This window comes from Trichoderma aggressivum, assembly GCF_033847375.1.
Source record: "Trichoderma aggressivum f. europaeum strain CBS 100526 chromosome Unknown scaffold_010, whole genome shotgun sequence".
Lineage (NCBI taxonomy): Eukaryota > Fungi > Ascomycota > Sordariomycetes > Hypocreales > Hypocreaceae > Trichoderma > Trichoderma aggressivum.
Genome location: NW_026946376.1, coordinates 273,695 through 300,412, shown reverse-complemented (window position 1 = coordinate 300,412; position 26,718 = coordinate 273,695). Strand labels below are relative to the sequence as shown.

The 26,718-nt window shown below is 50.4% G+C and overlaps 8 protein-coding genes across 8 annotated transcripts; 3 read left to right on the top strand and 5 right to left on the bottom strand.

The window, feature by feature from the left end:
• Window positions 1-855: 855 nt before the first annotated feature.
• On the bottom strand, window positions 856-2,704 carry Triagg1_3480 (CAZyme family AA7; the record flags this gene model as incomplete). The annotated part of the gene is made up of 3 exons (XM_062897777.1): window positions 856-1,144; window positions 1,205-1,481; window positions 1,558-2,704. 3 exons carry the CDS (start codon window positions 2,702-2,704, stop codon window positions 856-858), a joined length of 1,713 nt encoding a protein of 570 aa, XP_062757469.1.
• Window positions 2,705-4,743: 2,039 nt separating this feature from the next.
• Triagg1_3479 (uncharacterized protein) lies at window positions 4,744-5,685 on the bottom strand (the record flags this gene model as incomplete). The annotated part of the gene is made up of 1 exon (XM_062897776.1): window positions 4,744-5,685. One exon carries the CDS (start codon window positions 5,683-5,685, stop codon window positions 4,744-4,746), a length of 942 nt encoding a protein of 313 aa, XP_062757468.1.
• A 1,916-nt stretch (window positions 5,686-7,601) lies between these two features.
• Triagg1_3478 (CAZyme family AA3) lies at window positions 7,602-9,462 on the bottom strand (the record flags this gene model as incomplete). Its single annotated transcript, XM_062897774.1, has 2 exons — window positions 7,602-9,179; window positions 9,259-9,462. The coding sequence occupies 2 exons, from the start codon at window positions 9,460-9,462 to the stop codon at window positions 7,602-7,604; spliced, it is 1,782 nt and encodes a 593-aa protein (XP_062757467.1).
• Window positions 9,463-11,076: 1,614 nt separating this feature from the next.
• On the top strand, window positions 11,077-13,019 carry Triagg1_3477 (uncharacterized protein; the record flags this gene model as incomplete). Its single annotated transcript, XM_062897773.1, has 5 exons — window positions 11,077-11,494; window positions 11,589-11,771; window positions 11,827-12,310; window positions 12,375-12,658; window positions 12,721-13,019. The coding sequence occupies 5 exons, from the start codon at window positions 11,077-11,079 to the stop codon at window positions 13,017-13,019; spliced, it is 1,668 nt and encodes a 555-aa protein (XP_062757466.1).
• A 235-nt stretch (window positions 13,020-13,254) lies between these two features.
• Window positions 13,255-14,624, bottom strand: Triagg1_3476 (uncharacterized protein; the record flags this gene model as incomplete). The annotated part of the gene is made up of 4 exons (XM_062897772.1): window positions 13,255-13,427; window positions 13,515-13,800; window positions 13,923-14,207; window positions 14,508-14,624. 4 exons carry the CDS (start codon window positions 14,622-14,624, stop codon window positions 13,255-13,257), a joined length of 861 nt encoding a protein of 286 aa, XP_062757465.1.
• An 806-nt stretch (window positions 14,625-15,430) lies between these two features.
• On the top strand, window positions 15,431-16,741 carry Triagg1_3475 (uncharacterized protein; the record flags this gene model as incomplete). The annotated part of the gene is made up of 4 exons (XM_062897771.1): window positions 15,431-15,580; window positions 15,696-15,800; window positions 15,869-16,242; window positions 16,303-16,741. The coding sequence occupies 4 exons, from the start codon at window positions 15,431-15,433 to the stop codon at window positions 16,739-16,741; spliced, it is 1,068 nt and encodes a 355-aa protein (XP_062757464.1).
• Window positions 16,742-18,317: 1,576 nt separating this feature from the next.
• Triagg1_3474 (uncharacterized protein) lies at window positions 18,318-21,602 on the bottom strand (the record flags this gene model as incomplete). The annotated part of the gene is made up of 4 exons (XM_062897770.1): window positions 18,318-19,093; window positions 19,159-19,360; window positions 19,420-20,505; window positions 20,562-21,602. The coding sequence occupies 4 exons, from the start codon at window positions 21,600-21,602 to the stop codon at window positions 18,318-18,320; spliced, it is 3,105 nt and encodes a 1,034-aa protein (XP_062757463.1).
• Window positions 21,603-23,479: 1,877 nt separating this feature from the next.
• Triagg1_3473 (transcriptional regulator family: Fungal Specific TF) lies at window positions 23,480-25,814 on the top strand (the record flags this gene model as incomplete). The annotated part of the gene is made up of 6 exons (XM_062897769.1): window positions 23,480-23,623; window positions 23,682-24,359; window positions 24,421-24,740; window positions 24,808-24,948; window positions 25,021-25,161; window positions 25,235-25,814. 6 exons carry the CDS (start codon window positions 23,480-23,482, stop codon window positions 25,812-25,814), a joined length of 2,004 nt encoding a protein of 667 aa, XP_062757462.1.
• Between the last annotated feature and the right edge of the window lie 904 nt (window positions 25,815-26,718).

Sequence of the window (26,718 nt, the reverse complement as noted above, 5' to 3'; positions counted from 1 at the left end):
TAATGATTGGGGGGTCAGAATCTATCAGTGTCTCACATAGTTTGGTATGCGCTGGGTAAGGGCTATCAAAATCGCCCCCTCGCATAGTCACGGATTCTCAAAAGAAAAAAAAATAACAAGCCATAGACCAATGTCTCTTTTTTGAGTCCCTGTTTGCTTTTGTGATTTGTGCAAGGAAAGGCTGATGGTCGTGGAAGAGCTGACAGCTACGCGTGTCGCTGTTTTGGAAACGCATATGATGGCCCATGGCAATCACAAGTTCGAAGTATCGACTCATTTGGCATGTTAATTCAGCATATCGACCTGGTTATCTGGCACCCTAGAGACGACATGTAGTATTGAAATGTCGCTGAGGGGTGCTGGGGAAGTACACTGGAAGCTCCATGCCCTGTGGTTGTCGGATTCTTCGCCAATTTGATTCTTACCTCGGATCTTTCTCTATAAAACGAGGACTTGCACATTCACCCCCAACTCTCGCCTCTTGGCACAGGAAAAGAGCAAGTATTGCCCTTTTCGTTATGGGCAACGATGTGGAAGCTGCTGAAGACAAACTTTGGTATGCACACTTATTTGATGATTGTCACGGGATGACACACCGACTTGGACTTGTGAGAGCTAGACTATCGCGCCAAATCGATTTCTTCCAAGGGCATACCTTCAGACAATTTCCTAGGTAGTATTTCAAAGAATGCAAATAATTCCTAGTGTGCCTCCTTGTTACCAAACTCGATGGGAAAGCAAAGTGTGTCTAACAAGTAAAGAGAGTATATTGCCATTAGTCTAAAATATCATAAGTCCTCATCTCCCAGTTTATGCCTTCCCGTTTATACAAGTCCCCCAGTCTAAGTTCTCCATCTACGCAACCCTGCAAAGCTTTCCCGTGGTGCTATCCACGGTCCAGTCATCGCTTCCGACCGCTGTAAGGCCGAAAAACGTGCCCGTCGGATCGTACTTGTTCTTGATGGACTTGAGCTTTGCGTAGTTGTTGCCGTAAAACACCTGCTGGAAGTTGGGCTGGTTCATATCGGCTTCGTTCAAGTAGGCGCCCTTGATGGGTGACAAAGCATCCAGCTTGGGAACCAGCACACCAGTGATGTTCTTCTGGGCGTTGAGGTTGTTCTGGAAGACGAGGGGATCGTATGGGCTGGAAAACATGTTAGTGAGAGGGAACTAGGTGGTTGATGCTAATAGTGAGCAAACTTACACTCCAATGACTGTGCTTGTGATGGCTGTTCGCCAAGCAGGGTTGACGGCGTTGGAGACCTTGGCACCCTTGCTGACGTTGAGGGAAACACCAGAGACGACACCGCCGGCGTTGTTGATGAATTGGTAGACACTCGCGACAGAAGCAGCTCCGGATGCCGTGGTGAACAGGTCGCGTGGGATGAGACGACCACCAATGTTGTACTCGGTCACGTTGGGAGGAGGGTTGTAGGCGTTCAAGCTGTCCAAGAAGGTAGAGAATTGGTCGACGTGAAAGTCTACAATTGGACAGGGTTAGATCATCTTCAAGGGAGTCGAATGACTAAAAGTCTCATTGTGAATGAACAAACTTACCGTATCCGATACCCTTGGACGTCAGGTAGTTGAGAGTAGGGTTCATAAGAGTTTGAAGCTGTGCCTTGGTGACACCAGGAGCATTCACAGGCTGCAGCAGGAAGATACCAGGCGCAAGCAGGAAAACAGCACTTGCGCCAGAGTCGACAATGCTGGGCAGCGTGGTCAAGAACTGAGCAACGGCGCCGTAGAAGACATCATCGGTGATTCCCTGGTTGGTGAATGTGAGATTGGCGGCAGAAGACAGCATGTCGGGGTAGGCTCGGACGGTCATGGACAAGACGGCGGCGTATGTTCCACCACCACCGCCGGAAAGGGCCCAGTAGAGGTCCGAGTTCTGCGAAGGAGTAGCAACGAGCTGCTGGCCGGTGCTGGTGATAACCTCCCACTCGAGGACTTGATCGGCAGCAAGGCCAACCTTGGAGGCAAAGGGTCCGTGACCACCGCCCTGGCTGTAGCCTCCGGCAAAGCCAACCGATCCGCCGTTGCCAGTGACGAGTGCGAGGCCATTGGCGTGGGCGAATTCTTGGGCTTCGAAGTTTTGGACGCCGGCGCCGACTTTGATGGCCTTGCCTTTGTATCCGTTTGCGTTGTAGTTGAGGAGCTGGGTGGTCTTGATGTTGTGCGTCCAGAGAGCCAGGGCGCCGGTTCCCGTCGACTTGCCGTAGTAGTCGTGGCCCGTGTTTCGAATGACCAGGCGGATGTTCTTCTGCTGGGCAAACTTGATGGTGGCCTGGTAGTCGGCAGCGGTCGCAGCCTTGACGGAGTACTGGACGAGGGAGCCGACAACGCACTCGGCGTCGGGCGACGTGAGGAGATCACAGCCGCGGTTGGCGAAGAAGGGAGCAACGGGGTCGGAGGCGGACTCGATGTGGGTGTCGGGAAAGTCCCAGACGGACTTCAATTGGTTGCACTTTGAGGCGCTGAAGCAGCCAAAGGAAGAGCTGTGGCAGACGCTGGCCAGAGGGACCGTGGCGATCAATTTGCCGCCTAGTGTCTTGTTGAAGGCATTCCAGTCTGCTGCGGAGGGCCAGCACGGGTCTGTGGGCAAGCAGCGGCAGGTTGAGTTGGCGGCGGGAGGGGGAGCGATGGCAGCGGCTGATATTAACGCTGGCACGGTGGCCAGGAGGGCGATGAGTCGAGCCATTGGAGAGGAATCGAGCCCGAATCGAAGCTGTGATGATGAGGAATCTTTCAACACACTTCAGCAAGAGGAATCGTCGAGAAGATATATAGAATATTCCATGCTAAGAGAAAAGTGAGTGGTCATTCATGGAGACGGTCTTTTGTCACAGGATGGGCTCTTGGTTGGACCAACGAGCCAATATTGCGTCTCCCCAGGGCCCAAGGACCAGGGGGGGAGGGAAGGGCTCCATGCATAGACCACGTTTTTTACTATCCGCGTGTGCCACCCCTTCCAAGCCGTTCGGCCATTCATATTGCGTCCATGTCGAGCTGTGGACTCGAGGGATGTAAGAGCTAAGCTGCAAAGAGGGTTGGATGGGGTCATTTCCGTTCAATCTAGATGCAGAGATGGAAGACGAGGACGACATGAGCACGAGGTAGCCCTTGCTTTTGGGATGCCGTCGTGGGTAGATTGCCACGTGAAGAAGGGAGCGGAGAAGGATGGAACGAAAACGGGAGGATGGCTCAGGTGAGTTGTGCATTAGCTGAGTCGTTGGCCGAGGGAATTGTATTGCATTCGTATAATAGCTGAACAATTTGAAGCAGTTTGTGTAGCAGCTCCGTTATCATCTATACATGGACGTGTGTTCCGAACTCCGGATTGGCTTGATCCCCAGTTTACACGGACACTTGCCAAGTGCCATAGAAACCACACAGAACAGCTATGAGACGATGGTGATACTATTTCATATTACATGCCAAGTAGAACTCTCTCGACCAAGCTGCTCAAGCAATAGTTCTCGAAGGCTTACCTTACCATTCTAAAAGACCCCAAGAATGAATCATGGCTGAGCATCGTGGGGCTCAGCCCGCCGCCATATCCGTGCGTACATGTACGAGAAGTTGATATGGAACTTTTCTTCAGGCAACTGAGTTTCTCTCTCCGCACATACAAACAAACCAGCATCAGTGACACTATATTGAAAGTCAGTGCGCGAGAATGACGGTGCGGGCGGTGAGATTACATTGATGAAAATTATTCGCTGTTGCACGGGCAGCTTGCCTGAATGGGAAGGTCTCGTCATGGGTTGTGAATGTTCGCTTACGGGTTGGCAGCTCGTTGGGTCGTGGGCCGCGTGCAGTGGCCACAGGCTGCGATTGGAAAGCGATATGATATCGTGTCTACCTGTATTTTGTCTCCTGTTTGGAAAAAGAAAAAGTTGACCGCTGTCTTGCCCAGGGGCTGTTATCAATATTGTCAACGGTTCTCCATCCTGTGAAATGAACGGAGCGGATATTGTCCCCGAAAGAAGCAGAGCTGAACTTGGACGGAACAAAGGCGCCGAAGGCCACGGAGTGCATGCATGAGACATATTGTGGTTTTGGAAAAAATGCTTCGGCGCATTGGCAGGTGCATTGACCGCGGATCTGCTGCTCCAGATTGAGTGCGACGCTCTGCTGTCATCCTGGTCTTATCTATTCCTTGTTCAGTCTCGGATTTACGGCCAAGGTGGTTGTGTTGAAAGCAAGAGTGACATTCCCTTGACCTTTGTTTACTAGGTACGGGCTTCAGCCTGGCCGACAGTCTACATGTACAGACGTGGTACCATGAGTAAAATGTATGAGTACGCGCGATTGCAACATCAGGTTGGGGTATCAGGGATGTATGATGGCGACAAGGGTGATGATATGCAACCTTTATGACAAAGCAAAGGCTGGACCTTCGGCAACACCGATATCGTGTGAGCGAGCTTTTCTATAAAGAACGGCCAACATAAGAGAGCAAGAGAATGCATGATGTATTTTCTCGGCGGTTCGTGGTGGCTCATCATTTCAGTTTCTTGAAGTGAAAGCTTTGCTTTGGCAGGATATTCATATATGATTTGCTATAAGCCTACTCAAAAAGAGAACAAGAGAAAGCTACTCGTACAAAACGCTCCAAACAATTGCTGATATGAAAAACACTTTTCCTCAAGGGTAACAAAAGAAAGACTGAAACAAAGTAAAACGTCTGCCACCACACTCGATTGCGTAAACTCGTCGAATTGCTCCATCAACCCGTCATGATAGTGTAAACAATGGCAATGTGTAGAGAGACATGGTCCACAGACACCAAATCTTCCACGACTGGTCGTCTGCCTTGACCGTCTTTCGAAACAAGACGCTCGTCATCAAGACTGCCCCGACCACCATTGGTCCGGCATAAGCCAATGGCGAGAGTTTCCAGAAGAACGGGCAGATGCTGGACCAGGCGGCTGCAGCGATGGCGATGGAGATGCGTGAGAACTGCTCGCCCAGGAGCAAGGGAATGGACAAACGCCCCCGTGTTTTATCACCCTCCTGGTCCTTGAGGTCCTGCACCTGCATAGTCGTAAGGATGACTCCGCTGACGATGAGGATCCATGTCAGTCCTTCCTGGTTGACGGCGGCCTGTGATCCGAGCGCGATGCGCAGCGAGCCGTGGTTGAAGCAGCCGTATGCGACAGAGATGATCAGATCCCGTACCACCTCATCTCCACCCTTGAGGTCGTTGTATAGCCAGGTCAGGATCTGGATGAAGACACCTTCCTGCCAGACTCCTAGCCAGTAGTTGAGGGCGAGGGCGATCGGGACGGCCACCAGCATAGATCGTCTGGCCTGGTCTCCGGTAACCTTGCCGGACGGGATCGGGCGCCAGGGCTTGTTGATGAGATCTTCGCGAACCGACTCTTCGGATCGCTGGTTCGCGAGGTCGAATATCAGGACGTTGTACCAGTTGAAGGCGACGACGATGGGGAGGGCTTGGGCCACCTGCCACGGCGAAGGCAGCTGGCCGTCCGCAAGATGAGAGCCGGCGAGGGCTCCGAGAATGCCAAACGTGGTGTTTGGGATGACAAAGGTGGGAAAGTTGCTCTCTGTAAACTCCCAGATCAGGTACGGGATACTGAATATCGTGGAGACGACTGATGAGGCGGGCTCAACTTTGTGCTCGGGATGCATGGCGTCTGCAGTGCTCTTCTCCATGGTGAAGACTGCGTTTTGAACAAATTGAACGAATTAATCCTTGTTGTAGATCCCGGTATTGTTGCATGAAGACGAGGAGGACAAAGCTTTTGGAAAAAAAAAGTCGACATTTCGATATATATATCTAGAATTGTCTCCCTCACGCCCTCCCTCTCACACTCTCCCCTTTAATTTTTTTTCTCTATTTAGAAATATGCTAGGAAATACTAAACAAGCAATAATGGAAACAATGTAGATACCAGCCGGGAGCACTAAATGACCACCTCGTCCCTGAGCAGTGTCAGTTGCAATTATCCTATTGGCCCAGCCGGAGAGAACGAGGTGATATCTGTGGGAACGGCCAACCACGTCCCGAATTTGATTTGACATTCACCCCTTGCCCGAAACGTGCTATATTCCATGAGCTATACTAGCCTTTCCCGGCGCGGGACTCGACATCTTGTGATCATCCGGTACCTGGTGGAAAGGCGGGATGAGTTGTAACTTTTCTTGGGATCCCGCCGAAGATGTGTGTGTGTGTTGATAATGCCACTCCTCCTGGTGTTCAATATGTGTGTTTTTTTTCTTGGCTACGAGCAACTCGGACAATTCCAAGTAACAAGCTAAAACTCGGCTAGTCACCAAGCATATTTTGTGGAGTTTGATAAGCGTTGGTTAAGCTCTTTGCGGCAACTGACAACGCTCGGGTCCATGATCTTTGACTTGCGGGATCTTGTTACAGGAGCGGGCTGCGGTTTCGGCATTCAAAACCGCGGCAGGTACATGCAAGTACGGTTAATCCTAAAGATGATGATGTTTCTCCATGTGATGACGATGTGCTATCTTGGTTTCGTAGGTACATGTATGTAGCGGCATTCAGAACCGCTTCCAAGCTCCCCCCCGGCCTAGAACCTGAGCACAGACCCATGGTGTTGTGATGCTTACATGGATACCGGATGCGCATATCTAGCTCTTACTTGCATTGTACTGCCTACTCGTATATCAGTAATCCTTGCGAGGGAAATACTTGGACTCGTCCCCCGGTCTCTTCAAAGTGCACGGGTCTCAGGCTGGGTTGTGCACAGACCGGGTGTATTACAGAGAAACGGTAAGAGATGGGATGAAAAAAAAGATCTGCGTTCAAGTTTAGCCTGTGGCACGGATGGTAAAGTGCCGCGTCTTGGTGTCGTCCCATCTTTGTGGTGCAATGATATCAGAGGGAGCTTCCGAGTTGGGATATTGCAGATTCACACTACATACCCGAAGGGGGGAACCCGTGTTGAGATAGTACAGATTACAGGTTTACTTTGTTTAGCGAGTTGATGCTAAACTTGGTTTGCTAGTGCTGGCGGGAGATTGTGTCAGACCACGGACATCAAGACGGGCTTGCTCGGGCCGGAAGGACGTTTTTAGCACCTGGAGTGGGATTTGTTTTTGGGTGATCCGGCTCTTTGGCACAGTTGACTGGTGATGGATTGGGAATGGACTGGGATTGATGAAGACCGGGATGTTTGGATGGAGAGCGCCTAAAAGGTGCGTGTATGGGCGAGGACCTCTATGGACCTTGCAGAACCCGCACGTTTACATGTTAAACTCGACAAGGCCTGCCTAATGAGTTTTAGACGCGGCATTCGATGCGCAGTAAAGAGTAACAGTATGCGGTAATGTTCAACTTAGTCACGTTTACGCAAGCTTGATGAAAGTTCCACTACATGTAGACTGGCAGTTGGATGATCACGCCCTGCAAGGGACTCTTTGATGATATCAATACTACTAATACTATTCCAAAGTGACAAACTACCACTATTGCTATGCTGTACATGTCTCTGCCTATGCAACAATGGTCCACTCCTCGTGATACAAATCACAAGCTAAAACAGCCCGTAGTCACTACGGATGCAGCCCCCCCCCCAACGTCCCGGCTCTTCAAAGGTCCACTAACCCTTGATAATGGCTGCGGCGTGCTCGGCCACACCGTACACAGTCGCCTGGGGATTTGCCCGAGGCGTCAGCGGAATGATGCTCGCGTCTGCCACTCTCAGGTTAGGGCATCCGTACACCCGGAGTTGCGCATCCACGACACCCCCCAGGTCCTTGGGCATCATGGAGCAAGTGCCGGTGAAGTGGTGGGCGCCCACCGTGGTCCGACGCAGGTACTCTTTTGCCTTTTCGAGGCCAGAGGCCGCGGAAAAGGAGCCGGCTGATTCGGCGGCAGGGTTGCGTTTGCCGCCGGCCTTGAGGTGGCTGGCCAAGGGCTCGGCACTGGCGAGGGACTCGACGAAGCGAAGGTGACGGGCGAGGATCTCGAGATCCAGAGGGTGTGAGAAGTACTGGGGATCAATGGTGACGTCTGTCGACGACGGAGAGGCAGAGTTGATGTGGACAGAGCCCCTGGAGAGGGGATGCGCGAGCAAGATGGCAACGGAGAAGTACTTTTCAGTGCCCGGCGGCGGTGCTGCCATGGTTCCGTCGGGGTTAAACGACGCGAAGCCCGAAAACGAAATGTAGTAGCCAGATGCTTCTTCAGGAGAGGTGAGAATGGAGCGGACAAACTCCGCCTGAGCCTCGGCAAAGGCGGCGTTGCCCCCGTTGTTTGCGCCGGCGATGTGCTTCTCGATAAGCGCCTCGACCTCAGCCTTGCCCTCGGCGGTCTGGATGCCTGGGACGGGCAGTTGGGCGGCGTTGTTGGTGCCGCTGCTTGCAAACGGACCCAGTTGCTGTGCGTAAGCGGCCATGGCAGCTTGAAGAGCGGCCGGGTCCTGGCGCGCGAGGCCGTCGATCGTCTCTGCGTCCTCGACGGCCTCGAAGCTCAGGCCGGCCATGGGGTGGTTCTGCAGGTTCTCGCCGACATTGGGGTTGTCAATGACGACGTCGACGCCCAGCTTGGCCAGGAGCTTCGCGTCGCCAACGCCAGAGTGCTCCAGGATCCGGGGGCTGTTGATGGCGCCGGCGGTGAGGATGATCTCCCTGCCCGTCGCGGTTTGAGTCTCGCCGTCCTTGACGTACTGGACGCCCTCGGCGGTGACTGCGCCGCCGTCTCTGGCAAAGACAATCTTGCTCACCGGAGCGCCGGTAACAACAGTGAGGTTCTCTCGACTGCGAGCGGGCTCGAGATAGGCGTTCCCAGCGTAGCTCCGCGTCTTGGAGGCCGGATGGATGCTGTCCGCGACGGTTACCGGGCCGCTGGATTGCTGGGTGTAAGATTCTCCAGTCTGCTGGAACCCCAGGCCGCCCAGCGTCTGCTGCCAGATCTTGGGCCAGCTGTTGTCGGCATCCTTGGGGAAGCTGAGCTGAAGCGGGCCATGGCCGGCCGTGGTCCCTGCGGCCGTGGTCAAGGTGAAGGATTTGGCCAGCGACTTGGAGAAGCTCGCCCAGTCCCAGCCGGGGTTCCCAAGCCTGGCCCAAGCGTCCACGTTGGCCTTGGACGAGGGCGTGAAGGACAGGCCGTTGATGGCGCTCGATCCACCGAGGAGCTTGCCCTGGGGGAAGGAGATTTGACGGTTGTTGAAGCCGGCCTGGAACGAATCGAATGGATGATTAGCATACCGGGCCATACAAGTACAGCAGCCAATGCTTCGTCTTGTCTTCTCTTACCTGAGGAACCGTCTTAAACTGCCAGTCTGCGTCTGTATTCAGCAGCGTCGGCCACATGGCCGGAACCGACAGACGCGCATCTGCCGTCAGATCCTCGCCCGCCTCCAGGACAAGGACCCGCTTGGATGAATCTTCAGTCAGGCGTGCGGCCAGGACTAAGCCTGCAAGCCCTCCACCGACGATGATGTAGTCGTAGCTGGCCATGGTTGAACAGTTTGTCGTTTGTGTAATGAATGCAATTGGAAAGTCTTTCAGCGGTGAATGGTTTATTATTAAGAGTGCCTCGTGTATATGCAAGTACAGGTAGTTGAGAGAGAGCGCGGGTCGAGGAAGAAATAAACAACGACCTGCGGAACATGGATTTCTAATTCCACCGCTTGCGATGGATTCAATTCCGTTCCCAACATCGGCTTCCCGTCGAGATCGGACTTACACCACGTGATGGCCGCCCAGACATAACAAACAATGCATTGGACCAACTGCCGCTCCGTCATGGCGTCAAAGGAGGAGGCGATGCTTTTTCGGCTTTTCTTGCCATCCCGTGCCGTCGTGCACTGTTAGTCTGTTCATGTTGGTAAGATGAGGAAATTCTTCAACGGCGCCATTCCGTTATCCCGCCTAGAGCTTGCGAGCCATCAATCACCAATAGGAAGGTGGCCGGGGGGGGGGGGATGGTTGTGTAGTGTTGGTGGCTACACGGACAGGACAAGAGACAAAAGACAAAATGGCCGCGCTCGAAAGCGGACAAATACGTGTAGAGATGGAGCTATGAGACGACGGATTGCGTCAACGGGGGTTTGCTCTGATCCTGCCATTGGCCTTGGCTTGGGGGTGTCGATAATGACTCGGTTGTACTGCCTAGCTGCTGGTACGCGGTAAAATGAATGCTTGACGAGTAGTGCGGATACAGTCATACGCTTTTGTGCTTGTCCAAGTAGAGTTGTTGGCTCGATACGAATAAGCCCTTCTTCCCGTGCTTGTGCTTGATAAGCCGCTTCAGGAAAGTCCCCTGGCGAATGGTCGAGTAACGGCCAAGGGTCTACAACGTCGACAGCGTCACATATAGGGTTACGCTGCGGTGCGTGCGTTTGTGACGCTCGGTTATGGAGATCATGCAGTGCTGCCATCCCTGTCAATATTGGGGGCCGGGCAAGGGGGGCCCCGGTGGTAGATCGGGGTCCATCGAACATGAAGCCTCCACCCTTGTAGACTCGTATGTAGATAGCTGCCGGTCTAGCTTACTTGAATGCCATCCGTCTTACATGCGTGGAATCACGGGCCTTCATGTTACATTCGGTGACCTTGAGCTAATGCAAACACACGGTTTCCCGCCAAAAACTCACAGGCGAGAGAGGATCCTGTCGGGGTGTCCATGATAGCGAGGGGGGCAAAAGAGGCCGGTCCTGGTTGGGTTGTATATGCAGCAAGGGGAATCTGGGAGCTGGGTTGGGAAGATGATGTCGAGAGAATCCATCACGAGCTTGAAGTAGGTTCCGGAGATATGCAATAAGATGGATATACATGGTAGCAAGTAGTGTGGCTATATGAGCTGTAAATGTACTCGTACCTACATGTAAGATGTCACCGGCTGTATGTGAGTGACTGCATGCATCTAAAAATGAAATATAATCCAGCCGATGTAGTATAGCCTTTGATCTATCCGAGAGCCACAAGGGGAAGGTCAATCTGATATTAATCCCACGCCGAAAAGTTGTGTATCAACGCGAACAGACTTGTTGACGTGATAAAGCTGTCCTCTGATAACCCATTGTTTTGCCTGCTGGCATCCATCTTCTACTGCAACGACAATTCGAGGCAATGGACTTTTATTACGCAAACGAGCAGGCTATCCTCACGGCTGTGGGCGCATTGTCCGGCATCATCGCCCACAATGCCGTCTACATCCGGGGAGAGTGGCATGTCCAAGCGCCTCAAATCACCATTCAACTCTTTGTTCTATATGCCGGTTTGCCTGTACTGGCACAGACTCTGAAAGATACCGCGGTGGCTGGAATTCTTCAGGGAGTCATATTCTGGAGTTATGGGTATCTGCCCGGCCTGATTGCGAGCATTCTCTTGTATCGCGTCTTCTTTCATCCTCTCACTAGAGCTGGATTCCGGGGGCCGTGGTACGCAAGATGCACCAAGATCTGGCACATGTGGGCGGCCAGGGGCTCAAAGAATCACCATGTTCTTGACGACATACACAAGAAATACGGAAATTTCGTGAGAACAGGTAAGATTTCCCCAGAGAAAACGATCTATGATGTCTTTGTGGGGAAGAAGAGACAAAGCAAGGGAGCTGGCTGGCTAAGCTGACATGTACACAGGCCCTGCCGAAATCACAGTGTTTCATCCAGATGTCTTCATGGCAGTCGATGGACCGCGCTCCGAATGTGTCAAGGCAGAATGGTATGACATCTTACACCCGGGCCAGGCCCTTGTCACGGCACGAAACAAGTCGGTCCACGCAATTCGTCGTCGTGAATGGAACAGCGGCTTTACTACAAAAGGTCAGTCTTCAGCTTCTCATCGGAATCTCGTCATGTTGCTGATACCGGGACTCAGCCCTGGCGGAACATGAAGCCAAAATCCTCAAATACGTCGATAAGCTGGATCAATGCATCGAGCAGGATGCTAAGCTGCAAAAGGTGACAAACATGCGAGACTTGCTCCTTTGGTTCGGCTTTGACATCATGGGAGACTTTGTCTTTAGCAAATCCTTTGGCATGCTTGAGAACCAGCAGTGGCATCACATTATTGTGCGCCTGCAGCGGGCCCTTTCTCTGCTGGGCCCTTTTAGTTCGGTGCCATGGCTCATCCAGGTTGGCTTCAAGTTGGCTCCTCGAGTCAGCGTTCTGAAGGATTGGTTTGACACAGTGGCGTGGTGCCAGTCTCAGATGCGCGACAGACTCGAAAATGGGAGCTCCAGCCAGTCGCAAGATTTGTCCTACTACTTGATGGAGAAGGATTCCGAAGGACATGTATTCTCAGAGAATGAGAAGTGGCACTGGGCAGCAGGAGACAGTCTGTTGGCCATTGTGGCTGGAAGGTAAGAGATGAACAAGGCCAGCAAGTGTGATTAAGACAAAGAGTGCTGACATTGAGTAATGCAGTGAGCCAACAGCAGTTGCTCTGATTGCTGTATTCTGCGAGCTTGGCAAACACCCAGAGCACGCTGAAAAGATTCACCAAGAAGTCAGGAATGTAGATGTCACAGATCTCAAGACACTCGTCAATCTGCCACACCTCAACGCCGTCATGAAGGAGTCCCTTCGCTTACATCCCGCTCTCCTCACGGGCGGCAATCGCAAGACGACGTCATTTGGCCTGACCATTGGCGATCAGTTTATCCCCCCCAACACGACGATTGTGGCTCCTCGATACACCATCGGCAGACGTAAGTTGAATGTTGATCATTGTCGAATAAAGCATGTGCTAACTACGCATGTGTGTGACTAGTCGAAAGCTGCTTTGAGAGGGCTTCTGAATTCGTCCCAGAGCGCTGGACGACTCGGCCCGAAATGGTTCGCAATGCAGCAGCGTATGCTCCATTTGGGACGGGCCACCACAGCTGCCTGGGTAAGACCCTGGCCCTGGACACAATGAAGTATGTGCTGGCAAGGATCCTGAAGAACTATCGTTTCCACGCCGCGCCGGGGGACGATAGCTTAAGTGCCCTGGAGACTGTGAAGGACCAGTTTACGTCAAATCCTGGCACCTTGAGATTGCAATTCGAGAGGAGACATGCGACTGACTAGGGAACCGATGGGTATCTGCAGGTGCGGAATGTGGGCAGTTGGAGTCTATGTAGTTCTAGATTATAGTAATTCACAATTTTTTTTTTGCAACAACGAGGATCTTTTGTTTTTTCTTTAGTGATGTAGGTAATAATCATTAAAATATGCAACTATACGAGTACATAGTTCTTTCTTCCTAATTGCTCCCAAGAGCCCATCTAGAGTCTACATACATATGTACCCATCTACAGTTCGCCTATGGGGTAAAGGGCCAGCCGTTGATGCCAGCAGTGTAGAGCTGGCTCTGCTGAATGGCCTCAGCCTTTGCCTTGAGCTCGTCAACATCCCAATTGGCCCAGACCGATCTCCCGTTTAGGAAGGCCGCCTCAGGACTCGCCAGCCAGACGGTGAAGTGCGCCGGAAGTTGTACTGGGGGCAGTGTGATGATGTGTTAGAAAACGTCCGTCGCAAAAAGAGCATTGAAACTTCACAAGCTGCCACAAGCGAAAAACACACCTTTGTCCATGGGAAGGCTCTCGGCCTTGGCACCGCTTTTGGTGAAGATGCCCGTCTCGACCATGCCCGGGTGCAGGGTCGCCGCGAAGAGGTTCGAGTGTTCGGCAGCCAGGAACTCGATCAGCTTCGTCTGGGCGAGCTTGGACGACATGTAGGCCGACAGTCCCGGCACCATGGTTGCTGGAAGGGCCGTGGTGCCTGTGGTGACCGCAATGACCGCGGCGTGGGTGGCATTGGCGGTGGGTAGGAATGCGTGAAGCGAAGCATAGGTGCCTTTGGCATTGGTCTGTGGTTCGTGAGAAGGATGAGAAACGGGTTCGGGAGAGGGTGACGTGAACGGCTCAGTTCGCCACCACGTGGGGGAGAAGGAGGATCATGGCAGCACGAATCCATGTACATGAAACTCACCTCGAAAGACTGCCAAAACTCTGCAAAGTTCGAGGCCGCAATGCTCGACGGCGTCGAGACGTGGCCCGCGCCGAGGACCAGCACATCCCACGTGCCAATCACCCCGGCCGCCTTGGCCAGAGACTCCTCGCTTGTGACATCAACCACATGGGACGAGGTTGAAACAGACGAGGGCAGTGCGGCAGCAGTTTCCTTGAGCGACGCCTCCGTCCGGCCAAGCAAGGCGATGCGGGCAGCTCCCGCGGCTGCAAATGCCGTGGCCGTCTCGCGGCCAATGCCGCTCCCCTTTTTGGACGCTCACAGATTAGCACATCTCATGTATGTGTTAGCCGGGACCGGGGACTCTCCACCAATGACGCCCAGCCATTGCAACAAAACTCCAATGCGGTAAGATTCCCTAGCTTCGTAGGCTGGGGTGGAGAAGATCGCCGGCTGGGCTTCTAGAGGGTTGGATTGTGGTGGTGACAAGGGGCTGGGGGTGGTTCAGGCCGCCACTGAACACCGTACAAGTATGGAAGGGAGTACGAGTAGCCGAAGCCAGCCATCAGCTGTTCGGCGAGATACGGGTATAGGTAGGTAACTTACAGCGCCGGTGATGACAACAGTCTTGCCTGAAGCACTGAGCTCAGGCCTTGCGGGCGAGATGGCGGCATAAGTGTCATTGCGCCAGCTTGGCGTGGCAGAGGGCAAAGGAGGCTGCATGATGAATGTGGGAGTTTTGCGTATGTGCTTTGCTTTGCTTTGCTTTGTTTCTTGTGAGATGGATAGTATCTGAGGTTTATACAGGTCTCGGGATGCTGTGGTCCGCCAGAAACCAGGGGGAGGCGTCAATGTCCGGGTTATACAAGCAGCCTTATGTAGTCGAGGTCCAGGCCCCCAAGTCCAAGCGCTGACACAATCCTTGGAAAGAGAGCAACTTTGGTGGAAGGGATGGATATCTACACGGACAATGCTTCCCAATGTACGTTAACGCTCATGGCACGGACTCGTCTGTCCGTCGAGCACCTGTCTGTGGGCGCAGAGATCCTAATGCAGCAGGGTTACATGGTTCACATGGCTTTACATGGGCCAGGATCCTTACCCCCACTCGTCTTACGGCGTCCCATGCAGCGGCAAATTGAATACATGCAGAGTAGCAGTCGAGGTACATTGAGAGAGGCAGGACAAAGTGGTAGCAGATGCTACAACGGGCGGTTTTGCGGGAACCATCTGAAGGGCTGGTGTGACCGCACGCCCCCCTCCCATCGCGTCCGTGATACGATATTGTCTCCTCCCCCAGCCAGTTGCTTGTGTATCATTTGTAAGTGCACCGCACGCATGTGCACTTTGCAGGTCAATGTAGCATTATGCCCTGCAGTCAGAGGTGCTTCGTACATATTCCCCGTCGGGCGGTGCTTATACTTATATGGCAGTTATGCCAAACCCACCTCGTTGCTGCTACCACTTACTCGTACTTCCTTGACCCCTCAAACCAACACACATTGCCACGTCGTCCGTCCGTTGCAACAATGTCTGCAGGCAGTCGAGGAATCCAGCTCCTCATATGGATCATTGTATTCACCGTGCTGTGCACGGTTTGCATCGGACTGCGCTTCTGGGCCGCGGCTCTCTCCAGGCGGAAGCTGCTTCCAGATGACTACATGGTCTTGTTTGCCCTGGTAAGTAACCACTTTGGACGCCTTATGCCTGTGGTTTTCTTCCAAGTGGAGTCGGAGGCTGCAGGTACATGTTGGTTGGTTTGCGTGAATAGAGAGGCTAATAGTAGGAACTTAGGCCAACACCATCTCGTTGGAAGGAGTCGTCATTTGGGCCATCTACAATGGCTTGGGCAAGCACACAAATGAACTCAACCCGTATGAATTCGGCGTCCAGTTCAAGGTATGATTTCATCCTCCAATCATCGGTCATCCCGAATCTCGCGACAAAAACTAAACTGTGCGAACCAGCTTATCCTCGCGAGTGGAGTTACATGGCTCTTGGGCACCGTCTTCATCAAGCTGTCGGTTCTTTGGCTATACACGAGAATCTTTAGCACAAAGACCTTCAAGCTATGGGCGCATATCATGATGGGGGTCGTCGCCTGCTATGGCGTTGCCTTTCTGATTCTCTTCATGACTCAGTGTCGCCCCATCTCTCAGCAATGGGATCCGGTGCCGGGAGGAACATGCCGCAACATTGTCGTCCAGGAGCTGACCTCTGTGTCGCTCAACATGGTTGTCGATATCGGAATTGTCATTATGCCTTTGCCTGTGCTCTGGAGTCTCCAGCTGGCTGTTCGCTCAAAGCTGGTCGTCTCCGTCATGTTTAGCATTGGTTTCATGTAAGTGGCCTTTTCTTCCGGATTGTGGCGACAATAGGTATGGGTAGCTAACTCGACCAGTACCATTGGCATCATGGCATGGCGACTACAGTTTACTATTTCGACACTAAACGATACCGATTTCGTCTTCAACCTCTTCGACATCGGATTGATCAGTCTGCTCGAACTGTGGCTGGGCATCATCGCTGCCTGCATTCCTACCCTCGGACCCCTGCTCAAGACCTACGTCAAGCCGGTCATCACAAGACTGACCGAGCTGTCTGATGGGAATAATATCCGCCTCCAGAGCAAAACTGCTGGATCCGGGGTTGATAGCAGGAGCACTCTATACGCCAAAAAGCAGTATAGCCAGATTGAGGAAGAGTCTTCGAAGAGCTTCCATACCAACGGAGCTGAAATCCCGACGGTAACGACAAACATCATGTTTGAGCCTGGAAAAAAGACTGTGACGGAAACGCGGGGCGTCATCTATGTTCAGCATGATATTGAAGCACAGTAATAAGGTCTTTATGAAATAGTTCCTTTGTAGATATAGTGTGTAAAATAGTAAATAAGTGCAAGTTCATTTGTCATGCCCGCATTTGCTAGATTTGTTTGGGAAGCCTCTGATGACGTCGTATACATCTGCTGGATCGAATTAGTCTGATTTAATCTTCCGAAATGCAACTTATACCTGTATACAGACACAATATTGCTGACCAACACATTAGCAGAGGAAGCATACGGTACTATATTTAGAATAAAGACAGACCGGCGCGAATTCCCAATGCTGCCGTATGTTGGTTATGGATTTATTGCAATACGGCTCTCAAAAAGGATAGTCTCTCGAATTCTCTCATATACATGCGCTTTGGATATTGTTGGTCTAGTTTAAACTTGGCATTTTCATCATCAAGGGCATGCCGTGTCCGACAATGTGAGGATGGAGCCTAAATCTTGCATCCGCCGCATGTCCTCGCCAAAGGCGACTACATTTACCTTTCCATGAGTACCAAAAGATTGATAATTCCTCCAATCACTTAATATGCGATCCTGATCGGCATTCATCATATAGCCTGACCCGATGTCGAGGGACTTGACCTTATCGTCCTGTTTACTGAAGCATCTCACAGTGTCTGCTAGAAAATCCACACTCAAGCCCTCGATATCTCTGTCTACTACTAGGTGAATTCTCTTTAATATTAGTGAATTTTTTAAATTCTCGGTTGCCGCAAATGGAGATGTACTCGTAAGCCAGCTCCACGCTGCTCTCTTATGACTGGAACGCTCTGCACCACAATGTGTATGAACTGTTGAGAATACAATTATGATGAGAATCGACAGCATCATTGTAGAAAAACAAGACGTCTTGGAATTTAGAGTATTGTACATGTACTTATACATACATGTGTGACCATGAGATAGACCCAACGGCGGCTAACGCCTTCATTTCATGGCTCGATTTGATGCCCTAACAGCGTCGCTAGTATGCTTCTTTCTAGGCTACAAGAAGGCATCTCTTCTATTATAAACAAGGCTATTTGTATGATCCTTGCGGCGCTCCAATCGTGTGACCACGCAACAAAACAACATGCATTTGCTACTGCATCAAGAGGATTTAACGTGGAGGCAGCATAGCTTTCACAGCTACGGATGAAATCAAATTAGACATGGGTAACGGAGACTAATCTGGAATTGGCAAGCCCTTTTGTTTCTATGAACATGGTGGGAAATCCTTCACTGATCTAGCATTAGATGATCTTTGAGCTGGAGATATAGTCAGAGAATTCATCATAATCAACTAAAGGATGTAGAATTTTGACAAAAATTTAATCATATTGGGAGAGGCTATCAAAAATATTGATCAATCTATTCTGTAAATGTTCTACTAGTTATTTGACTGATGGTTTATCACATTAGTAATGAATGGCTCATGTTGGTCGTGAAGCTGTATATCCGTCAAGCTGTAAATCCGTAAAGCTGTTGGTCGTAAAATTGTTGGCCAGAGGACTCGAAAGACGAAATGAGCGATATTCGGGAGACTATCTTGAGCACAGCCTTCACCGCTCGTCATCTGGTCATTCGAGAGTCCCCCCTCACGAAAACGGGATATGCTCGTCGGCGAAGCTATTAACACATCTCAAGTGACCGATGGTCATCATTTTGCCTTGGAACTGAGCCAACTGCCAGGCGGTAGTGATGGCACTACAGATCTGATGTTCGCTCATCACTCGTTCTGACAGTTCACCCATGTGAGTATGAATGCCATCAAAGTCAATGTTCTTTTCGCCCCGGGAGTCGATATGACTCAAAAAGTTGCGCCAGATCTGTGCCCGTCGTGGCTGAGTCAGTGCTTCGTAGGGTACAGATAGCCGTGAGCGTGACTTGAGCAACTCTTCAAGGTCACCGGCACTCTTTGAAGTAAAGACAATGATGCCATCATAGCGCTCGATTTCGCGTAAAAGGTCCGAGACGAACGAATCACGTGGCGGGCCGTCCAGAGGGCGCTGCTCTTGGAGAGCCTCTGCATCTTCGATCATAAGTAAAGCTCCCCAAAGTCCGGCGAGGTAGAACATTGAATTGAGACGCTTGGCTGTGATGTCGGGTTTGCTGCATTTCACCTCTAGGAGGCGTTTCTCTGCTAGCTCAGCAATACTCTTAGTCGTGAATGTCTTTCCCGTTCCTGGGCCTCCGTGAAGGACCGTGATGAGGGTGTCGCCTTTCTTATGTATCGCGTCTGTTCTTACTTGTGCAGCAATCTTGGTTGCGACAAGAGCCCGAACTAATTCTTCAATCTCGACGTCTTCAGCGATATTGCTAAATGCTTTCTCATTCCAAGGCATTTCCTGGATTTGATCGACATTTAGGCGATCTAAGTTGTAGGGTGTCAGTGTGTTGCCCTCTGTAAATCGTCTTCACGAATATGCGAATACGTACTCCATTCCTTGCGCTGTAGATGGTAGCCGATGATTGTTCGAGGAAAAAGATACACGTCGGGCTCTGATGGGCTCTCCTCTCCCGGTATAAACCGGGATTCCACCTTGAATTCGCGTATTGAGGCATTTTCTTCAGGTGTTGCGCGTTGATTAGGCGTTGATTCATAGTATACACGGCAGTCTATCATGTAGCACTCTTCCTGCTACGTCGACGCGTTAGTGATTCTGGTTTCTAGATTGTGGCTAAGTTATGATAACTCACAGCATGCTCTTCGTTCTTGTTCTGGTTATCGTATGAGATGTAGTTGCCATATCCACAGTTCCAGAAGATCTTGCCTCGCCGCTCCAGCCTTTCTCGCAACTCTTGCGAGGCAAATCGGAGCGGGAACACGTTCAAGTTCACAATGGGAATCTCCGTACCAGCTTCATCCACGTCAAGATTTATATCGAGTCTTCCCACCACCCGATAAAAGTTCCCGCTATACACGTATGACCAGGCGTCAACTTCCCAACTCTCGAATTTCTTCGACCAAGGTGCCGATAGGAAGGTCCAGTCCGAATCTTCTAGATGCTCTTGTATCTCGGAGTTTTTCTTCTTTTTATGCAACCAAGACATTGCCAAAAAGGCTTCGACGCCCTCCGCATCCCAACGAACCAAAACGTCGCCGGGCTGGACCAAGAAAGGCAGAGATGTGGCGGAGACCGCGCCGCGCTTGAATTGGCTATCAATCTGATCATAGAGCTCACTATAATTGGCATCTATCCAATTGGTCAAAAGGTGAACGAGCTCAGCTTCTGGCTTCGGCAGGTTAGAAATTCTGTTTCGGTTGTCGCGGTAGTGGTACCACCATAGGTACGGCGCTGACATCTCTTTCTCGACGGAAAGACACGGAAGCTTCTTCTGTGCTTCTTCATCCTCTTTCTCAAATAACTCTACTGCTTTTATCATATCGTCCGACAAGAGCTTTATGACCTCACGGGTTGGCTCTGGCCCTGGCATCTCGCCACCTTGCTGTAAGATTTCGCTGGCCTCTGTCGACATATCGGGTGAGTAATATTTGTAAATAACAAAGGCGAGAGGCTTGTAAAGAATGTATGCATCAGGATAAAGTAATGGTGCGTATGCCTTGAGCTGTAACTTTTCACCACTTTTTGTCCAGTGTGGCTTCTCAAGATAGGTCCCTTCTTCTTCTTGACCGACAATGCAGTGGAATATAGCGAAATTGACCCCCTTTGCATCGTTCAACTGCCGTCGAAGTACTTGGTTTGTAATCACGAGATCTCTCAGTTGCCCTTGTAGAGCAAGGATCGCAGGATCTGGAGGGCTCGGTGACATTGGTAGAGTTGTCTGGAGGAAGCTATTAGCATTGGCATTGCCTGGTCTTTAGGATTGGATTGACTGACAGGCTGGGCTCCCGAATTAGGCATAATCTTCACATTCATAGCCGCTGGATTGGCCGGAGAGGCCGGTATAAAGTATCGAGCTCCGGGTGGCAGAGTTGCCATCATGTTTCCGCTCCCTGCAGTTGCATTTCCTTGTGTTGGGGGCATAACGGCCATAACATGAGGCCCTGGAGGCCCCTTCATCTTCATTTGAGTCTGTGGTGGCTGGATATCGAGTGGGGATTGTTTTTGTCGAGCCATCTGAAGGCGCTTTTTGTTTTGCGCCTCGAGGAGCATCAACTGTGACCCATAATCTTGTAGAGCTAGACGGTTTGCAGGTTGCGGCTGTTCTTGACCATTCATCTCAGAAGATTCGTCTCTTTGTGTATCAAGGTGCGGCGGCGGGGTACGGAACTTGTATTGTTCTTGTCGAGCCATGTCAAGGCGCCTTTTGTTCTGCACCTCGAGGAGCCTCAATTGCAAGTCATAGTCTGGTTGGGTTGAACTAGTTGCAGGTTCCGGCTGTTCTTGACGAGCCATGATAAGGCGGGTTTTGGTCTGCTCCTCGAGAAGCTTGAAACGCAATGCATAGTCTTGTTGTAATAATTTAATTCCAGACTCCGGTTGTTCTGGACGAGCCGGCGTCAAAGGGGTTTTCCCTTGTGGTTCAAGGCGCATCAATTGCAACCCATAGGCTTCTAGGGGATTGCTGATTGCAGGTTCCGGAGTTTCTTCGCGCATCTGGAAGTCTCCAAGAGACATATTTTCGATGGTATCCTTGTCTGAGTCCACGGCTTCTTTATCAGACACCATCCAACCGGCGTCGCTCGGCGATTCTGGAGAGGCAACATCTTGCAGAACTTGTGGGTTATCTGTGGTAGAGCTTTGCGGTGCAGACTCGTCAGAGATAATACGATGCTCTTCTGTATTATCTATTATCACCCCGCCTTGGACACTGATCTCATCCATAGAGTGCTGTGGTGGCTCCGGCGACCTGAAGGGGAGGGGTCTTATATCGGTGACCTTGGGCACCAGGTCTGCTTGTCCGTTCGGCTGGGACATCGACGTCTCGGCTTACGGTGCGAATATGAGGTAAATAAAAGGGGGGGAAATTCCTGAAGCAGAAATTGCCAAATGATTTGATAAAGTTGGGCCTGAATGGCTCGCCGAATACAAAAATTGGAACGCTACCAATGTTGAGCGCAAGAGTGAAGAGCAGCCTTTTAAATGGAGGGGGAGAGTTTCACAAATGAGGCTGAGTCAATGCTGGTTGAAAAGGCGAGACAGGCATGGCCTGACTGCTCTAGGCATCCAACCTTGTTGGACACAGTGGTGCACTGTCCTCTCTAATTCGTATGTTAGAGCTTCCTTCGTGGATTCAGGCCCGCATCTCATGGCATTAGTTGTGGGGATAGGTGCTGTCGGAGATAGAATGCAGCGTGACTGTCAATCAATTCGAAGGACAAAGGGACAACACTTGGAACTCAATGTCCGGAGACATTGCAAAAGACGGATGTCAAATCTTGGTCCGCATGGAGCTAGATGTAGGCGTTCAAAGGATTTGGATTGGCTACACAGAGTTTCTGAAGAGAAACCTGCTCCATTGCGTCGCTTATCAGTGCCGAGAAAAGAAGCCGAAAACCAGCGACAATCAATGATGAATATTTAGTCATTTTGATGAAGTGGTCACGATGGTCGGTTAGTGTCCAGCATTGCATATTCGCTATGAGAAGGGAATACTAACCAGTATCCTAAGTTTGCTATGCAGCATCCCATGTTTCAGTTTTAAAGCTACATAAGTAGTGAGTGACAATGCCAGAAATATGAAGAATATAGCAATAGGAGCAGATGCCAAAACAAAATAGCAATAATAGCAGACGCTGGAATAAAGCATCATTAATAGTGGTGGTAGTAGCGGGTACTTAAAAAGCCAGGTATAGGCATCTAAATGTACCATCTACTACACGAGTAAGTGAACTTCACATCCTGTTCGGACGCTTGGGATGCTGGCTACTATTTCCCTTATTGAACACTAGCTAGGTGTAACTTCAGTAATAGCTAACACTACTAAGGTAATTGAGCAAGTTCCTGGGTATTTAATTGGAAAGACTTGCTGCGCGCCTTGAATCCAGGTGGCATTAGGTTACCGCAATGCCATCTAGTGGGATGGCTTCAAGCCACCGAGATAGAGTCATCTCGAGAGTTGTTTCCTGATCAATGCTAAGAAGATCTCTTTGGTAATAGTTTGTCTAATACTATAGACCATATACGTACAGAACCAAGAAATCAGGCACATGATACTTCTTACACCCAAACCTTTGTGTAATGTTTGGATGGGTTAATAGAGAAGGTCGTGTTGGTCACATCTCGGAGCGATATCCAATATATGACCAATGATTTACGACTGAAACGGTGACAGCTGATTGCAGGAAGTCTATAGAGGTCGCTGCTCACGAGAATGACATGCATGACACATTGAATAGCGCTACATGATAAACTCCTGCGTGGTGAAGGCTTCATTATCCACATGCACGACGCGCAGTTAGCATAAAGTAACCGTCAAATTAACTGGATACCAGGTGGAATTCCAGCTCTTCTCAACCGCCGCACGCGACGGCTCCCACATGGCGATCGAAACGATGACTGCCTTCTGATTCGCTCCGGGCTCAAGATGATGCGAATCTGGCAACTTATGAGATCACCACATTATTTCACCAGCCAGATCATGTCCACCATCGTTGTTAGAATGCTGTCATGTCTCAGCCATTCTGACGCTAAGCCCTAGCGTACGACACAAGCACTGCAGCCTCTGAGTATCGTCAGCATGATGCGATCGGAGTATGTTGGCAGGGCTGTCAATACCCTTTCCTCTCAAAGGCTATTTCAAGTGCCGTTCCATGCTATTTCAGTTGATTATCATGACTCTATGAATCACAACCATGCATAATTACGTATCCATCACCCCCAAACGCTCACAAGACACCACGGATGCTGGGTCCGCCTCCTCGGAGGTACTAGAATCCAAGCGACGTCGTGTAGGTGTTTCAATAGCCTGCAACGCTTGCCGTCGCAAAAAGATCCGGGTGTGTCCTGTATTATTCGAGATGCAAAGTTATCATTGATCGAAGTTAACATTCCTAGTGCGACGGCCAAAGACCAGTTTGTTCGGCTTGTGAGAACACACAAAGCGATTGCGTGTACAGGGATGATTCTGCAATATCGGAAGAGTCTCAATCGCTACTCCTCGAAGTAATCCGCCTGCTCAACGAACTTCCGGAAGACAAAGTCTTGGACAAGTTAAGGAGCCTGAAAAAAGAGGGTGACGCTTCCGCTGTCCTCTCTAGGTTAAGAGACAAAGCTGGCACTCTGCAGAATTCTGATCCCAGCTTCGAAGCGGCAACGATGAGCGATGCATTTCAATCCTTGGAGCTGGGACCTCAGTATCCAAATGCATACCCTGCTACACCAAGTCTGAGCTTAGAAACTCTAGAAGAGGCTACGTACCAGCAGCTTGTACATACAGCGAGGAGAGGCTCAGGTACCGAGTTTATGCAAGGCACAACACAGCACGAAGCAGTACCCGAAGCAGAACCCGAACCTCCTCTTTGCGATAGTCGTCTCGCCCAATTAGATATAAGCAGTTGGACGAATGTGATAATTAGTAATGAGTATGCTGCTCGTGCAATCTCCCTATATCTGGAAACAGATCATCCCCTTTTGGGATTCTTCGAACCCAACTCGTTTGTCTCTAGCCTCACGGCGGGCAAGACGGACTACTGCTCCTCAATGCTTGTCAACGCGCTTCTTTATTGGGCATGCGTAAGTACTGGCATACAAATGCAACTGGACAATACAATCCACGAACTAACTGAAGGAATAGCAGCTGAAGAATGCTCAAGACCCCGATGGTGGCTCACTGGCACTTCGTTTCTGCACCGAGGCGGAGTCGCTCTGGGAAAGCCAACGCAGCTACGACTCAATACTGAATTTAGCAGCTGTGCAATTCCTGAGTTTGGGTTACCTAGGTCAGGGGAGAGATCACGTTGTCCTAGAATATCTCAACGAAGCATCCCAGATGGCCGTCCGTATGGGCCTCCTTGGGGTTGGGGCAAACCACAAACAACAAAAAATCGAGCTCATGCCAGAACCAGAAAAGACTGCGCAGCTGTACGCGGCTTGGGGATCTTTCAATTGGATTACGTGAGTACTCACATTCTCACCACCCAGTCATTTCGAGTGGACAATCTCAATGCTCACCTTTTAACAGCCACATGTCTCTATTTTACCGCCAACCAGGCCTGCAATGCCCCAGGATCCCGCCTAAACTACCTATTCCTTGGAATCACCAACCAGATGTACCAGGAGAGCCCGAAAACTCAGACAATCCCCAAGCCGAGCCTGATCCCCAGTATATGGGCGGGGTGTTCCCTTATATCTGTCAGTTCTGGTCCATATTACATGAACTAGCTATAATGTACAGGCATAAAGGGCCACTCGCGGGTGACCGGAGAACTCTGTACTTTGCAGAATTCAAGTTTCGTGAATTGCTAGCCTGGAGCAACCGCCTGCCGCTAAAACTGTCTCGAAACGATCGAAGCCCGCATTTTGTCCAAATTTTACAGTACGTACTTGTCATTATTGAAGTGAAATTTGAATGCATCCCCGTTCAATCCAAGCTCTAATCATATCTGTAGCATATGGCTTCATGCCGCCATCCTCGACTTGTTCAGGTTTTCAATGTCTAGCGACTTAAAGAATCAGCACCTGAAAACTTTCACCAGTCCTCATAGCACTGCGGAAAATGTCTGCATCGCATCGGCTCGCCAGCTTAAACAGCTCATTATAAATTATAGGCTCAACTTCGCCTCGTCATCTTACACGATACTATGGCATACGGCCTTGACTTACTTGGCCAACGCCGTTCTAAACCACCCCAAGGACGAAAATTGGTTCTTTTACTTCTTGCTCTGCGTCTATGGCTACGAACGACTTCGACCGTGTTGGCGTGTTACACGAGCTATCTCGACAGCCCTTCTATCGATGGCTTTGCGTAAGGGAGACATCACAAGCCCAACTGCGCGGCAATTGCTGCACGATATTAATGGCAACAATAGCGGTTACCAGCTACCAGGAGACGTTAGAGCAACATTCATGATGGACTTGGATTTGGCAAAATCTGATCCTGAATCCGCAACGGTTGAAAAGATAGCGCAGGATTTTGACCAGAATCTTATGCTTCAACAGTACACAAACATCTTTGATGGTAGACAATAGGAAGGGTTTTTGGCTGCTTATTCTAGAAATCGGGCTAGTTGTCAGCATAGCCTTCACCTTACCGAATCTGAGTGTACAAGATGCGCAGTTTTAGAGGATGCTTCTATGACCTTCGTCTTTAGCCTATAATAGTGTCGCTGATCCCACGGGTTGGTAAGAAATAGCTAGTTGGATCAGATCTGAATTACGTATCCATTTAGAGGATTTGAGATTCAATGGAAGAACCCACACGCGTATGTTTGATCGTCACCTACTGCAAATATAGTGGATGAGAACAATTTGGACACTTGGTAGTAAGCACGACACATGGTGTTAATTGGACGGCGCGTTATGGGGGGAAAACCCCCGACTCTCTTTTCTTTCTTTGTAAAAATATATGTTCGAAGAAGAGATTTAGATTCTGTGTATTCACTACTATTAACGCAGGCGCTTCGCAGTGTTTACAGTTGTAGTGATACAAATACCGTGCAAAGCTAAGCTTAAATGCCATAATGCTCCGTTCAATTACCTGATGCAGTATTGAACGAGATTCGTTAACATGGGGAAATAGGGGAATGAGCGTTGTCATAGTGGACAAACCCTGGCATATTACCTCGGTAGTCTGACCCCTTAATTGTGCACTCTTACTTCTGTGGGCCTGGTAACAGGAGAGCTACTCACAACCCAAAAGGCATTTTTGGCGTTAGAGAAGACAAATTGGCAAAGAGCCACACCGCTTCTGTATCTTGACTACTATTTTCCAACACGAGAAAGTACTCGTATGATGATAACTTGCTTATACAGGAGAGCTTCGCGAGCGACCGTGCTGTTGTGGGGGAGAGTTTAGAGGCTTGGCGTCTGTAGTCCGGGGTTCATTTGCTTGAAATTGCTTGAGCCTTTACTCGTATCAAGTACATCACTACTG